Genomic DNA, 16289 nt, shown 5'->3' with positions numbered 1-16289 from the left:
TGTTTGACTTTTTATCATTTAGTCTGAAAAAGTTACACTACAGAACTTTCAAGAAATGATATATTCTTTAACATATTTCATTATTACAGGTTTGCATAATATTCTAAATTTGTTTTTATTCATTTTGAGGATCGTTTTTGTGCGAGTGAGATGAGTAAATAAATGCTAATATTTAGTCTAGAACTACAATAACCATCATGTTTACACAGCGCACACAAAACCTCTGCACTTACGATTTCTTTCAACCTGGGGACAATAGAGGTGTCAGTCGAAAAATGGCAAAACAAAGTATCTTGTGTTATTCGAAAAAGTAAATCAGATGCTTTTTATAAATTTAAAAGTAATGTGTTACTTTACTAGTTAATTAAACAAAGTGATCTGATTGCATGACTCATGTTTCTTGTAATGTGTTACCCCCAACACTGAATGTGATCATCTTAGGGCGTTTTATTTTAAGATCGAGAAAGTGCATACAAAGAAAATTTAGCATCTGACATTTAATATTATTTTCAATAAAAGCTCTGTGTATTCAGTATCCTGTTAAATATATCCGTAGTACGTCATAGCAACATGCAAGGCACATCATTCCTGAGAATGACCTGTTTACATTCCTCTGCCAAGTCTGTAATGGGCTGATGGCAGTTGCCTTATACCAATCCTAGAAGCCAAGAAATAAAAATATCCTAGAAAATAAATGTAATAAAACAATGGACTGTTAACATCTTTACTCATAGTAGGTCATAAACAGATAATTAAACTAAGCCAAATCACAGTTTCATTAATTACATGTCAAACACACACTCTATTTTGAACCTTCCTGTGATTCAGCTGGCTAGTACCTGTCTGGTTATCACTTACAAATGAAGAGTTTCGTTGCAAAACGAGATAACTCCGTTTTTAACATTTTTGTCAAAACATGTTTATTATTATGTTATCATGTTATTATTTTGTTTTATGGTGCTACTTAGCTGTATTTTTTAAGTTATGAAGGTTTAAATCAAAACAAACCAACTGCAGTTGAATTTATCTCGTTATCTCGTTTTGAAACGAAACTCTTCAAATATTGTTTTAAACAAGGTTAACTTGGTCATTTACTCACAGTGATTGAATTTTTTAATTATAAAAACATTCTGAGAGCTAAGTCTTTCAGCTGCATTCTCTAACTTATAGCAGTGGTGTTTCTTCTTATCTTGTAAATGTTTACATTTTGATACTCTTCTTAATAGAGATGTGAATTTTAACTCTGGATCAAACCCTGAGTTGACAGATATGTTTAGAGTGAACGTTGTGAGACCCCTGAACCTGATCTAAACCAGTTTGGATTTGTTTGATTTTGTCAACTTCAGACCTATTCTGAAAATCAGTCTTTTCAACAACTTTTGTGCAACAGGCCTTTAACTGACTGAGCGTCCCAACCAACACAACATAACAATCATGGCTCAACCACCACGGCAGTTTGAGTGCTGGTCAGTTCTTTGTCTTTCGACACCCAAAGCACCAGCTCTGAACCAGGAAAAGTGGTTCGTCATGGTGCGTTCACACCAGAAGCGAATTAAGCGTTAAGCGCGAGTGAGTTACATGTTAAGTCAACGCAAAGACGTGAATAGACATCCTGCAGCGCGATTCGCGTTAATGAGGCGGCGCGAATGACGCAGCGCGAATTAAGCGTTTCGGGTGTTTGACGTGCGTAACGCGTGATTCTCGTGAATCGCGCAAGTTGAAAAAAATCATCGTCACTGTACAATACATCTTCATACTTTTATAGAAACAGGAATAAAAAGGATCTTGCTTGGAAGACAGTAAGTGTGGAGGTCGGACAATCTGGTAATTTCTAAAAAACGCTCTTTACTCAATTTGAGCTATATATATTGAGACTACAAGCTAGCTAAAGCTTGAATTGAGCTTATTCGCCGTATTTTACAACTACTTTCCCGCTGATGAGTTGATGTGTTTATTCAAAGGAAGCATGCAGAAACGAGACTGGAGCCGCCTGGCAGAAGCCCCTCTCATGACGCGAATTCGCGTCTGTTGTGAAGTGAATTTCACGCGCGAATGAAGCAAGTAAACTCAAAATGTTCAAGCGTCCAACTACGCACGAATAGCGTGATTTATTCGTGCAAGTCACGTCTGGTGTGAACGGCCCATAAGAACCGCTTGCGACAGAGGCTGGGGGCGGGGTTCCTGTGATCAACAAGAACCTTACGACCTCCGTTTTTGAAATAGCAGCTAATCAGCTAATAGCAGCTCGATTGTAATCTCCATCTGTATACAAATTACGGCGAGCCGTATTTGGATGACGATGTAGGTTCGCAAAGCCATGAGTATCAATAGTAGCGAAACGTCCACCATTGTTGATGGAAGGCTTGTTCGAGATGCACCGGAGCAGAGAGGACCGATCGGCGGTTGCCGAGGATCCGCGGGAGCGTTTGTAGAGCATGTGTTTGGATTTTTCTCGTGGTGCTTTGATGTTATGCGCCGATCACTATGCGAGAAGCTTATGCATTTTGAACAAGCTTGGTGTGTTTGTATTTGGCGCTGCGGCGCTAGCTTTGCTGTGAAATATGAGATGTATACAGTGATGTAAGACCTGGCTCTGTGCTGGCTATCTAGCCTGTGGAAAGGCAAACCAATTCTTAGAAGACTCGTCAAACCAATTCTTAGAAGACTCGTCAGTTGAACCAACTCCGAACTGGCACTAGCACTAGCACTAGCTCTGAACTAGCACCTGGTTTATGCTGGTGGAAAAGGGGTAATACTGACTTGAGTTTGAGGCACAACTTACTGTTAGTCTAAACAATGACAGATGGGGCAAGTGTTCAGAAAACATGTTTGAAACCTCAAATCACACACTTCACCTTTAAGAGGGTCTGTTTTGAACAGGAAAAAAAAAAATGCCAATGCTAAAATTGGAAGACATGAATTACTTTAAATACCAGGCTTGGCAGGTCTGCCATTATGTAGCTGGCAGCCCTAAATTTTATGACTCATAAAAGAGTTTCTAACCACAACAGTCAAAGACAATTTAAACTAGAAACTAGTCATAAAACCTAGTAACCTTTTAAACTTAAATTAGTGACCATTTCAATTTTATATTTATATTTATAAATATATATTATTGGGTTATATATATATAGATAATCATATTTTTTATATTATATTATAAGATAATCATGTTTTCTTGTTTAATTTGCAATTTACAAATGCAATTTACTCTCATAAAATATGTTTTTACACATTTAGACTTCATGGATTTAGATCGTGGAAACCAAATATTCAAAATATTATCTGTTTCAGTGTTTCTTACCTGCAGCATGAAGTCAAACAAGGCCAGCCGCCCCCACTCTGAATGATGAACTCCCACACATGTTGTAAAGTTCAGCGGTACCCGAGTACCACACCTGCTCTTAAGCAGAGACTGATATTGTGGCCAAGTAAGGGAAAAAGAGTTCTGGTCATTCTCAGCGTCAGACAAATGTTGGATGCTGGGGTCCCACCACACCACCGGTCTAGGAGATCCAGTTGTGTACCTGTATGGTAGAATCTCACTGTGGAATGTTCTTAACACTGCGGGCAAGCTCCGGTTCAGACCTAGAACTCTGTCCAGGTGAAAGGCGAACACCTCAAACCAGTCACTGGGGCGTTTTATGAGAGCACAGCTTCCTGTCTGACAGCGTTTGATATGATTGTCCCCTGCAGAAGCAAAAATGTCATATCTATCACTGAATCCAACCTGAATCACTTGACCATGGCCCGGTAGCCTGGCTTTACTCAGCACAGTGCCTCTGGAGAGAAGCGCCATCTTTTTCATATCGTCCTCACTCAGCCAGGGTAGAGACTCTGCTTTGGTCTGGTTCCAGTTTTTAATAAAAGTCTCATCAGCGACAGTCTTACACCAGTCAGTGGCTGAATCCTTGATGCCAGCCTCTGCTGGAATCCTGTCATTGTTTTCTGCCCCGGATTTGGGCTTCTTCCTCTCAAAGGGCCCTGCTTGTCTTTCATGTGTCCCTGCTTCTCCAGGGGCCTGTTTCAGTTTTACCACCTGCTGTGTATCAGAGAACTGCCCCACAAGCCTCTTTACTTTGTCCCCATCTGGAGCACATTTGTGCCTGCATGTCTTGTTATTTGGGTGGAGGCTTTGGATGCTGGCAGGCTGAGGGAAAGCTGGGTCATGTCTGGAGCGAAGAAGATGGATGGTTGTGTTAGAGTTGCTGCTATTTCCTAGTCTATTGGCTCGCCCTTTTTTGGCACTGGCTGCAAATGGCTTGGCTAGACGCTTGTTTGTGTTCTGCAGATAGCGTTCTTTTTTGTTTGCTTTACTTTTTGGAGGCTTTTTGGTTGATACTTTTTCCTTAACTTGCTTTCCAGAGGAAAATGATAGTTGATGATGGTTGACCATCAGAAGATGCTTCGCGGAATCTTTAATTTCAGGGTTCTTCCGAGTTCTGCTGTTCTGTCCGTATGAAGACACTGGAAGGTAAGGTCTCAGAGACCACTTCTCGACCAGCTTGCTGGGTTTGTTATTGCGGGGGCCCCGTACATTCACCCTGCTCTGCTCAGATGGGAAGGGAGGAAGGGTGTATATCATCGCTACTGACAGACCGAAGAAAAAAAGGAAGGCCACCACAAACCGACATTTTAGTCTGAACTTCAACCACACTCTTAGAGCCTGAAAAGACACAGCAGAGAAAGTAGTGGTAAAGATAAATGGTACAATAAAGTCAGCAGGCAAGTCGTAAATCTCAAAGAGAAAAGGTTTTGTAAACTCTACAACAGGAAAAGCAGTTTGTATTTCAGGGAAGGTAAGGAAATCTAAATGAGCGAATGCTTTTAGAGGGAATTCCATTCAAAGGTCTGGATGCTGAACACACACACACTCATTTCACACTTTTCCATATGTGGTTAAGATTGACATTATGCCTAGAGATATTTTCCATATGTGTCCATTCCATTGTAAACTCCAGGTTCTACAGTGTCAGACTGGAATGTAGATTGAATATTTCGAAGCTGTTAGATTTACAGAGATAGGCCTATGCCGGAGAATTAATCAGACTGAATACGGAATGTTTGGTTCACCATGAAATCAAAATGAACAATTCTTATTTTGTTAACACTTTATTTCGATGGTCTACTTTAGACATGGTCCACTTTAGACATTTGTATGGAATATTGTTGTATTTTTTTTTTTTATAAATGATTTATCTGTGCACATCATTTATATATATATATATATATATATATAAAATGATGTCAATAATGTCATTGTATTTGGCTTGTTTTTTAGTTGCAGTCTCTAATTTTCCTGCCCTAACCATGACCCGTTCTAAACTGGGCAAAGCCTTTCATTTAAAGCCTTTCATTTAAGTCATTTAACTTTTTACAGTAAAAAAAAAAAAAAACTTTTGGTAAAAAGCCTTTATTTTTTTGTTTACTGAGTCAAACAGTGTTAGGTAAACTTAGCAACAGCAAGCTATAGTAGTCAAACTAAAGTGAAGCTCTTTTGAAAAAGTAGTTAAAGGGATAGTTCACCCAAAAATGAAAATTTGATGTTTATCTGCTTACCCCCAGGGCATCCAAGATGTAGGTGACTTTGTTTCTTCAGTAGAACACAAATGGTTTGTGCGAGAAACCGAACATTATTTATATAATTTTTTACCTCTAATACACCACTATGTCCAACTGCATTCGCTTAGTGAGGTCTGATCGCTCTCTGATAACGGAAGTGATGTCTCGCGCATATACTTCAATGAGTGCTAGACATCACTGTCGTTGTCAGAGCGCAATCAGACCTCACTAAGCGAATGCTGAACGCAGTTGGACATAGTGGTGTATTAGAGGTAAAAAATGATATTAATAATGTTCGGTTTCTCGCACAAACCGATCGTTTCGTGTCTTAGGACATCAATGTGCCATCACGAGCCGCAGGGTTTAATATGGATTTGTCTATGCATATTTTTCTATGCATATGCATACTGTTAGAAATTGTGTTACCATTCATTTGCATTAGAAGACTGACAGACGGCAACGGTTGGAGTTAAAAATCATCATTTGTGTTCTACTGAAGAAACAAAGTCACCTACATCTTGGATGCCCTGGGGGTAAACTATCCCTTTAACTACCTTAATAAAAATAAAATAACTAAAGATATTTAAATATATTTGAAATAAATAGCCATAGTTTGATATAATTTATAATTGAATAACACTAGTCATTACAAAAAGTAGTTTGTTTCTGAAAAAGCTTGGTGTTCTGACGTAGAACACGGAAGCGCTTCGCTGTGCTTACTACGTCAACAGCGTAGGAGACTGACATGGAAGAGAAGAGATTCTTGAATAAATTGTTATTTTTGTTTTGTTTTTTTCCCACAAAAAGTATTCTCGTCGCTTCATAAATTTAAGGTTGAACCACTTTAGTCACGTGGACTATTTTATCAATGTCTTTAGTACCTTTCTGGGCCTTGACAGTGGTAATTAAATTGCTGTCTATGGAGGAGTCAGAGAGCTCTTGGATTTCATTAAAAATATCTTAATTGTGTTCTGAAGATGAACGAAGGTCTTACAGGTGTGGAACGACATGAGGGTGAGTAATTAATGACAGAATTTTCATTTTTGGTTGAAATAACCCTTTAAGCTGGATAACAACACTTTTTTTTTTTCTAGAGCTGCTCTACAGCCAAAACAAACGTTGTTGCATTATTTTCCTGTTATCACTGTAAAGCTGCTTTGAAACAATCTGCATTGTAAAAAAGCTATATAAATAAAGGTGACTAGACTTGACTACTGATCAAATGTAGAATAGTTGAAACACTTGAAAATGCAGTTTTAGAAAAATTCAATATACAAAACCTTAGAAAATATTGATTTCATGATACCTAACTGCCATGTATTTCCATTCCACATATAACTGGATGCTAAACAGGAAAGAAAGTTCTCAATACGGTAAGATCTCTCCTTCCTGGCTGACATTTTTATGACTTTAGCAGTTGTGCACCTGTGAAAGACTTCCATTATGCTTCAGTTTAAAGAATGCATTGTGTGCGTTTTCACAAGGCTGAGGGGCGCATCAGTTAAGACACAGACTGGACAGGTTACGGCCTGTTTGACTGTAACTTACACAAAAAAGTGAATGTTTCTTTGAAGGCAAGTGGATATTTAGGTCATAATTATGCATGAGGGAACCTTGCAGATTTCTTGCTACCAGGTTCAGTAGGTTTTTGCCATATTTGCTGTGCAGTAGTTTGGTAAAGGTGTAAAAATCAAATAGATGTACAGTGGATACTTAAGCCACACATGCACATCACTGCATTATATAGCACAATACTAAAGCAAGTGGTCTAAAGATAGCACAAGCACACTTTCCAAGACCCTGTTTTCACCTGGTATTAAGATGTGTTTTGGTCAATTGGATCACAAGTGGACAACACTAAATACAGGTGTAAACGGGGTGTAAAATGTTTTGAGCTTGTCCACTTTCGACTACTTCCAAAGGTATAGTCGAAAACGCATTCGACCTGGATTGCTTTCATAGTGGGAACGCTCATGTGGTCGAATGTGTTTGAACAGCCACTAAAGACCACCTACTCTCCGCCTACTGACCTTGTGCGTAAACATAATGGGAAGCACGTAAGCCAGACAGGATTTAAATTTTGTCGGCTGAAGACCCGAGTTTGAAGATGAAAACATACCAAGCACAATGTTCTCTCACCATTCTTGATTTCTAACACACTCTCACAGCGTCTGGCGTGGTCTTGCAGCTGTCATAGCAGAAAGGAAAACTGATGTTTTTCCATCATCTCTGGGCATGTTCATATGTAAATTGCGTGGGCTTATTTTGTCTAGAAAAATCTGAAAAACCCATACATTTACCCTCCCCTCGAGGAAATCAGGACAGAAGTGGTTGAAAGTGGACAAAAGAGACACCAGGTGTAAATGAGAATGTGTCTGCCTCGTCTACTTGTGATCCGATCGATCAAAACACAACGCGTCTGAGTGTGTCTGTGTGTAAGAAAATTACTTTTTGCAGCCAATCATGGTCGAAGTGCAGGTCGGATAAAATGTGTCTTTATTCAAGATGAAAGGCTTTAGATGTGTTGTTATAAGTTTTATTCAAAGAGATTTGGCTCTGTCACACACATTCAGAAACATATATACAACAAAACTTCAGTTTCACAAAAGAAAATCTTTAAATTCAAGGCAGTGTGATAACAGTGAGTCAGAGCCAAAACCCCTTAGCAATTCACATTATCTATACAAACTGTTAGGAAATCACACAACACACTGAAGCACTGATCCAGAGACACAGAACATCTGCCAAAACAAATAAAACAAAACCTTCACAGCCATTAACATATCTTAGACCTTTTAAAGTATCAAATGTGTTTGATTACCCAGTGGTGAATGAACGGAAAGGTAACTAGACATTCAGATGGTTAAAGGAAAGGGTTGAAAGTCCTATATAGCTGGTGTGAAACTTGAAATAGACAGAACTTCATACTGAAAGTTGTTGTGTCTGTGGTTTAGATGACACTTGCAAATGAAGTGCCTTGCATTAAGCTCTCAGTGTTCCTTTTAACAACTAAGCATATTGACACTGTGTGTTAAACTGGCAAACCCAAACGGCACAAACAAGTATGGCAAAGACATCACACTGTTAAACAAGGCAGCAATCCAAGCACAACAAACACAAGGAGACAGACTGAGAACATGAAGAGGAATTACTCCGACAAGTACAATGTTTTGTGGAAAACATGCTCACATCTCAAAGTTATTGTTTTTCTGGGTCTTACTTGCACAGACTACGCCTTCATGACTCAAAACACAGTGTATTAGCCACTGGTAAAATAATGGAAAGAAATTATATAAGTAATAAAAACCGAATAGCATTACATAAAAAAAACTCCAAATGATTCCAACCATGTTGTCAACCAGTCAAAATAAAACATGATAGTTACTTCTCAAAGCGGATTATTTAAAGCAAGGTGTTTGAAGTGTTAATGTAAGGTGATATATATCACTCTTGTTTGTTCTTGCTATCTCTTTCTCTGTAAATGTTCCCTTCAGTAAAATATACACTACCTGTCAAAAGTTAGGAATAGAAAAATATTTATATATTTATATATTTTTAAAAGAACTTATGCTCACCAAAGCTGCAGTTATTTGATCAAAAATACTGTAAAAACAGTAAAATTGTGAAATATTGCTACAATTTAAAACAACTGTGTTTAAAACAAAGCTCCAGTCTTCAGTCACAGGATCCTTCAGAAGTCATTCCAATATGATGATTTGAGGCTTAAGAAACAGTTCTTGTTTCAGCTTTTGCTGCTTAATATTTTTGTGGAAGCACTCAAAAGTTTGGAGTAAGAAAGTTTAAAAAGAAAAAAAAGAAAGAAAAAAGAAATCAATACTTTTAAATGCAGCCTTGGTGAGCATAAGAGACTTCTTGCAAAAACATTAAAAAATCTTAAATATTCCAAGCTTTTGACCGGTAATGTGTGTGTGTGTGTGTATATATATATATATATATATATATATATATATATATATATATATAAAGCAATAAGGTACGAGAGGCTGTGCTGTATCATGAATAAGTCATGGCTAAAGGCTGTTAGGCACGACGCATTTGAATATTAAAGACAGAAATATGTATCAATGCAACTTTCATGAAGTAAACTTTTTCTAAAAGCCTTCCCTCCGCCGGAAAAAATGGTCCCTGACCATGAACAGCAACAGAAGTTACATTAGTACACCATTAGATGGTGGCAAAGACTGTCTTTATGAGTGTGTCAGTCAGTAGCGAAGACTTTTATATTGAAAAGGTGTTTTGAAAATGGAACAAGATGCAACTGACAAATGCTTTGACTAGCAACTGTCAGTCACGGGAAAACCTCTTAAATGTTAAAAGGACAAGATAATACATCAGACATTTAAACAGATTTTTTATTATGAACATAGGAGTGATCTGAAGGAAAATGCTAAATCTGAATACAGGTAATAAACTCGCTCACTCGATCTCTTTCTCACAATACTCTTCTACATAATATAAGCTTCAATGAACAATATCAATTGAGAACATACAGTTTACGTTGCTAAGAGTGGTTGCTAAGGGTGTTGTGTAGTGATACACAGAACCGTTGGGTGAAGCGGTCATAGCCGTGTTTTATCGTGAATAGGACAAGAATCAAGGACAGGAACCAACCGTATATATATATATATATATATATATATATATATATATATATATATATATATATATATATGGTAACGCTTTAGATTACAGCCTGGAAAGTACTGCGTAATTACAACAAATTAACAGTGTAACTTTCAATAAATTATAGTATAACTATACAGTAAGTATGTGTAAGTATAGGGGAACAATATGTAAAGTATTGGGAATAAAGGGGTAACAACCAGGAAAATAATTTATTTATACTGTAAATATTTTATAACTTAGGGGTATGTATGACATATAACTAAGGGGTAAGTATGACATTACCGGCCGTAAATTAAAGTGGAGCTTGTTACCCTCTTATTTAATGTAATTACAGGGTAAATATGACATTACGGGCTGTAAATTAAAGTGGAGCTTGTTACACTCTTATTTCATGTAGTTACAGGGTAAGTAATTAATAAAATAAATAAATAAATAAATAAACGCAAACAGTCATATCACTTGGAAAACTTTATTTGAAAAACAACTTATTTCAAAACAGATTTAAAGTTACAACACTTCTTATTCGTTTCTCTTGCTTAGCTACCTCCTCCTCTTGTTCCTCTTTTTCTTTTTTTCCACTAATGAATCTTAAGAGGGAATCCCATTTGCTATTCTGTATTAAAAGAAAATACAGTACACCCGGAAATGTGCTCACCGTTTACTCATCTTTTACCCTCATGCCATTTGACATGTATACGACTTTCCTTCCTTTTATACGATGAACACAAAAAGGTTTTTAGGAAAAAAATTAATCATCTGGAAACGCTTTATAATGCAAGCTCACGTGTTCCTAAAAGTCGAAACATCAAACAGCACAAACAGTAATAACTACAGTAATCCATACGACCCCAATGGATGAATCGATGTCTTCTGAAGAGAAACGATATGTATTTGTAAGAAAAATACCAACTGTCTTCTGCGTGTGCATGCGAGGGTTGAGAGTTCATGCTTGATGTAACTTGAAGCATGACGTAGGCGCCCCGAGAAACTCACGCAGATGTTGGATGCCGTCAGTTTATTTTATTTCTTTTCTTTTTTTTTTCTTTTTTTTAGTAATGCTCACAACAAAATACACAGAATAACAGATAATGAGAATGAGAAACAAACAACACAGAATAACAGAGATGGCAGTTCTTGCGCGAGTTTCGCACAAATCTCCCGCGAGAACATCATGAAAGCTTCACGTTGCTCATTTCAATGTTCTTCGTCAAACGCAAAGTCGACTCTCATGCAGGCGATGGTGACAGTTGGTCGGAAGCGAAAAGATGAATAGCCTAAACCATGAATTTCTGGGTGTACTGTATTTTCTTATAGTACAGAATAGCAATGGGATTCCTTCTTAAGATTCATCAGTTGAGAAACAAGAGCAGGAGGAAGCCAAGCGAGAAACAACAACAACCAAAAAACGGACAAAACTTGTTACTTTCTGTCAGGACTTTAGAGTTTGAAATGAAAATTGATTTAAAAAAAATAAATAATAAGTGTTGTAGACCTGTTTTTAATAAAGTTGTTTTTCAAATAAAGGTTTCGGAGTCAGTGATATCAGATTGTTTGCGTTTTATTAATTACTTACCCTGTAACTACATGAAATAAGAGTGTAACAAGCTCCACTTTAATTTATGGCCCGTACTGTCATATTTACCCTGTAACTACATGAAATAAGAGGGTAACAAGCTCCACTTTAATTTACGGCCCGTAATGTCACATTTACCCTGTAACTACATGAAATAAGAGGATAACAAGCATCACTTTAATTTACGGCCCGTAATGTCATATTTACCCTGTAACTACATGAAACAAGAGGGTAACAAGCTCCACTTTAATTTATGGCCCACAATGTCATACTTACCCTGTAACTACATGAAACAAAAGCATATTTCTCCATGTATTAAAAAAAGATTGCAATAGTTCTTTCTACTTGCCTTGAAACAACTTAATCAGTGGACTTTCTCGCTAAATTGCTCCCAAACGTAAGATTGTTGTCTATCATAACAGTATAAGTACCCCTTAGTTATAAAATATTTACATTATAAATAATTTGTTATTTTCCTGGTTGTTACCCCTTTATTCCCAATACTTTACTTATTGTTCCCCTATACTTACACATACTTACTGTATAGTTACACTATAATTATTGAAAGTTACGCTGTAAATTCGTTGTAATTACGCAGTACTTTCCGGGTTGTAATCTAAAGCATTACCCTATATATATATATATATATATATATATATATATATATATATATATATATATATATATTAAACGATTTTTAGAAAAAAGTAAGCATGAAGGGGATTGCATGAAAACATGCAAATGAGATTCAGACGAATTAGCCACCAATTCGCCAAAATGTAAAATAATTATGACTTGCCATGAGAGTATGTTGGATTTTGAAGTAAACTAAAGTAAAATACTGAAATGACCCTTATTTTAATCAAAAGTAGGTTACTCGTTTCCCCCCAAAAAACACAATGAAGACATCTGAATGAGAGTTTGTTCTTTTTGAAATAGCGGTTTATCGAGCTATTCTTAGACGAAAGGGGACAGCAAAAGAAAACTAGCTTAACTGTCACACTCTCACTTTTAAGGGCTAGTCCAGAAGGAAGAAAATAGACCAAAACCTACAAGAAAAATAGAAACAGTGTTCTGTGGAAGTTCTAGCTCCCACTCACCTGCTCACTGGCCCTTCTCATTGAAAATAAATTGTGATCATTCAAGTAACTCTTTCCGAGCAGCTCGCTGTGCTTTCATTCTCTGTCCTCTCTCACTTCAGCTGCTTTGTGTCTACAGTACATCATAGAAATAGGATAAGCGGTTTGTCCATGTTAATCTCTTTATGTGCTAGAAGCCAAAAAGCTGCTGTCAATAGATGTTAAAGATGAAGTATGTGTTTTTCAGAGTTAAAGGGATAGTTCACCCAAAAATGAAAATTTTATGTTTATCTGAGTTATCCCCAAGGCATCCAAGATGTAGGTGACTTTGTTTCTTCAGTAGAACACAAATGATGATTTTTAACTCCAACGGTTGCAGTCTGGTAACAAAATCTATGAGAGTTAAAAAAAAAACATGCACAGACAACTCCAAATTAAACCCTGCGGCTCCTGACGACACATTGATGTCCTAAGACACGAAACAATCATTTTGTGCAAGAAACCGAAGAATATTTATATAATTTTATTTTTTTTTACCTCTAATACACAATCAGATGACACTAAAAGATATACACTATGACTATTGACACTATATCCAACTGCCTTGAGTGTGCGCATGGCATTCCGGTGCGTGAGGTGTGTATGTGCTTTGGCGTAGTTTAAACATGGTGCCTGTAGTACAACGCACGTCCTGATATTGCTGAGTTAGATGCGTTCCTGGGTCAACATATTTTGTTGATCCTGGAACAACATTCTAGTCTGAAAATTTTGTCTTAACCCTATTCCTACTCCTAAACCTAACCCTACCCATAAGTTATCCCAAAAATCAGAGGGAAATGATAGATAAATAACACTGATGTAGAAGCACCAATTCATGATTTTAAGCCTAAACTTGATATAATCTGTAAACTTGTCCCTCAAATCTGATTGGTTGATTTGAATGTTGTTCCAGGATCAACAAAAATGTTGACCCAGGAACATGTTGAACTCAGCAATATCAGGTTATGCGTAGTAGCACAACAGTTGCTATACAAATGGAATTAAACCACTAAAAAACATGATTTTATTACATCAAAACTTCATTTTATTTTGTTACTTTTCGTGAGGGCAGATTTACAAATAAAAAGGACATATACAAAGATCTTGTTCACATACCTCAGTTGGATGTGGAAAAACCATAGGCACAGCTAATGGTTTAAGTCGTACGTGATCCTCTCCTGGGTATGTAAAATCATCAGGGGAAAAATGATCGCTGCAGACCCTCAACAACTTTAGTACATTAAAGGGTGTGTTGATTTCCAGCCGAAGAGCAATCAACCATAACTTCAGGCGGCAGGCTCAGAAGTTGGGAATACATGGAAAGTCACCACTCCCGAATGAGTTTGTGTGAGAGAACGTAATCTTTTAGTTTTAAGTTGGTTTGAACAATCCAGATAAGCACAAGTAAATACCATTTTGATTAGCCGTCATACCTACAATGTTTGTGCACTGTGTAAACAATGAGTGACGTATACGTGCGAGAGATCACTTCCAGCGTTTGCGTCTACGCCAGATCGCATACACACCGCATACACACCTCACGCACTGGATGCCGTGTGTGCGCTCAAAGCAGTTAGACATAGTGGTGTATTAGAGGTAAAAAATTATATACATACTGTTCGATTTCTTGCACAAACCGATCATTTCGTGTCTTAGGACATCAATGTGTGCCGCACGAGCCGCAGGGTTTAATTTGGATTTGTCTGTGCATGTTTTTTTTTTACTCTCATAGATTTTGTTACCATTGCCATGCATTGACTATATGACTGATAGACTGCAGTGGTTGGAGTTAAAAATAATCATTTGTGTTCTACTGAAGAAACAAAGTCACTACATCTTGGGTGCCCTGGGTTTGAACTATCCCTTTATTTTTGGGTGAATTATCCCTTTAAAATACCTTTTCATAGCCTAGTTTAATATGCAGAGACAACTATAATTAAGCCATTTGCTCTGTTCGTTTGAACACTCTGACCAGCCCATAGCAATATTTTCTCAACCAATGGCATGACTTCAGGGCAGTTTAATCTGTTTGGATGACCAATGACAGATCAGGGGAGTGTTCTGTGACAGTTTTTAAACATTTATGACCGTTCATAAATTTTTGTAGATCCATTTGTTGCTGCAAGTGCCACAGAAATGAAACATTTCACTTTTAACTTGTATTTACCCAGAACATTCATTTAAATAAATACAGAAAATTCTGTTAGATTTCTATACATCTTAAAAATGGCATAAGTCCAGAGGAAGTTCCCTGGCATCTAACATTGCTCAGAAAGGAGGAGTTGCTGAATTTCTGACTGAATGAAAAGACTTTTTAGAAATGTCAAACTACTTTACAACATCTATCTCTGTAAAGAGCAAGACAAAGGAAACAACCAAACTGTCAGCGTCTGAGTGGTTATGACAGCTGTATTAGAGATCTGAATGAACAACTCATGACAACAGAGAACAAAGACTCACTCAATTCTAAGATGTCTATAGAAAGATGGATAGATCAAACAATCAATCAATCCATCCATCCATCCATCCATCCATCCATCCATCCATCCATCCATCCATCCATCCATCCATCCATCCATCCATCCATCCATCCATCCATCCATCCATCCATCCATCCATCCATCCATCCATCCATCCATCCATCCATCCATGAATTATTGTCACTGTACACTTATCTGTGTGTTATATTTTCATATTGTCATGAAATGGTTAGGTTAAGATATTGTAACTAAAATTAATGTCATTGTGCATTTAGCTTATGCCATTTATGTTTAGTGTAGGGGTGAGATTAGGTACTCAAAAATGTCTTTATAAAGATTTTTTCCCTTTAAAAAAAACAAGCAAACAACAACAACAAAACATGTATCATAATGCTTACATTAAGAAACTCTGTAGTCCCCTAAAACTAACAAAAAGTGTAATGTCAGCATCCAAGATCTTCCATTTCATGACCGGCTGTGGGAAAACTCTGTTTGATATATGATCTTTCATGCATTGTGCAAAGGTCAGCATTACCCTCTATCCATAAAGGGGGATCAGCTATACCATTGCATGCAGGAGGAAAATGGTTCAGGGGGAGAGAAAGGTACACTGAGGGGGAAAAGTGCGAGAGAAAAGAGAGAGGAAGAAAAAAGAGATCAGCCATCTGCTGTCTTGTCTGTCCTGCCTCAGAGTGTCATCAGTGGAGTGTCTTTTTTTATTACGGAGCAGATGCTTTTGACACGAGTGCCATCCTGAAATATATAATGTGCAGGTCTCTGTGTGTAGGATGAAAATGTGTCAGTGACAGTCTGCTGCAGTCATTTATATTCACACACAGAAAAACAACAGAGAACAACAGTAAAAAAATAAAATAAAAATTAAATAAATAAATATATAGAAACAGGCTC

At 37.2% G+C, this 16289-nt stretch overlaps 1 protein-coding gene across 2 annotated transcripts in view; it reads right to left on the bottom strand.

Moving 5' to 3' along the window:
* gask1a (golgi associated kinase 1A) overlaps nt 1–16289 on the bottom strand; it is a 40255-nt gene that overhangs the window by 14965 nt on the left and 9001 nt on the right. For both annotated transcript variants that reach the window (XM_048153457.1, XM_048153456.1), the window contains exon 2: nt 3305–4666. In XM_048153457.1, the coding sequence (XP_048009414.1) occupies nt 3305–4666 (1362 nt within the window). The remainder of the gene's footprint in view (nt 1–3304; nt 4667–16289) is intronic.

Source organism: Megalobrama amblycephala, linkage group LG13 (assembly GCF_018812025.1).
Source record: "Megalobrama amblycephala isolate DHTTF-2021 linkage group LG13, ASM1881202v1, whole genome shotgun sequence".
Taxonomy (NCBI): Eukaryota; Metazoa; Chordata; class Actinopteri; order Cypriniformes; family Xenocyprididae; genus Megalobrama; species Megalobrama amblycephala.
This window is presented reverse-complemented; position numbering and strand designations above follow the sequence as displayed.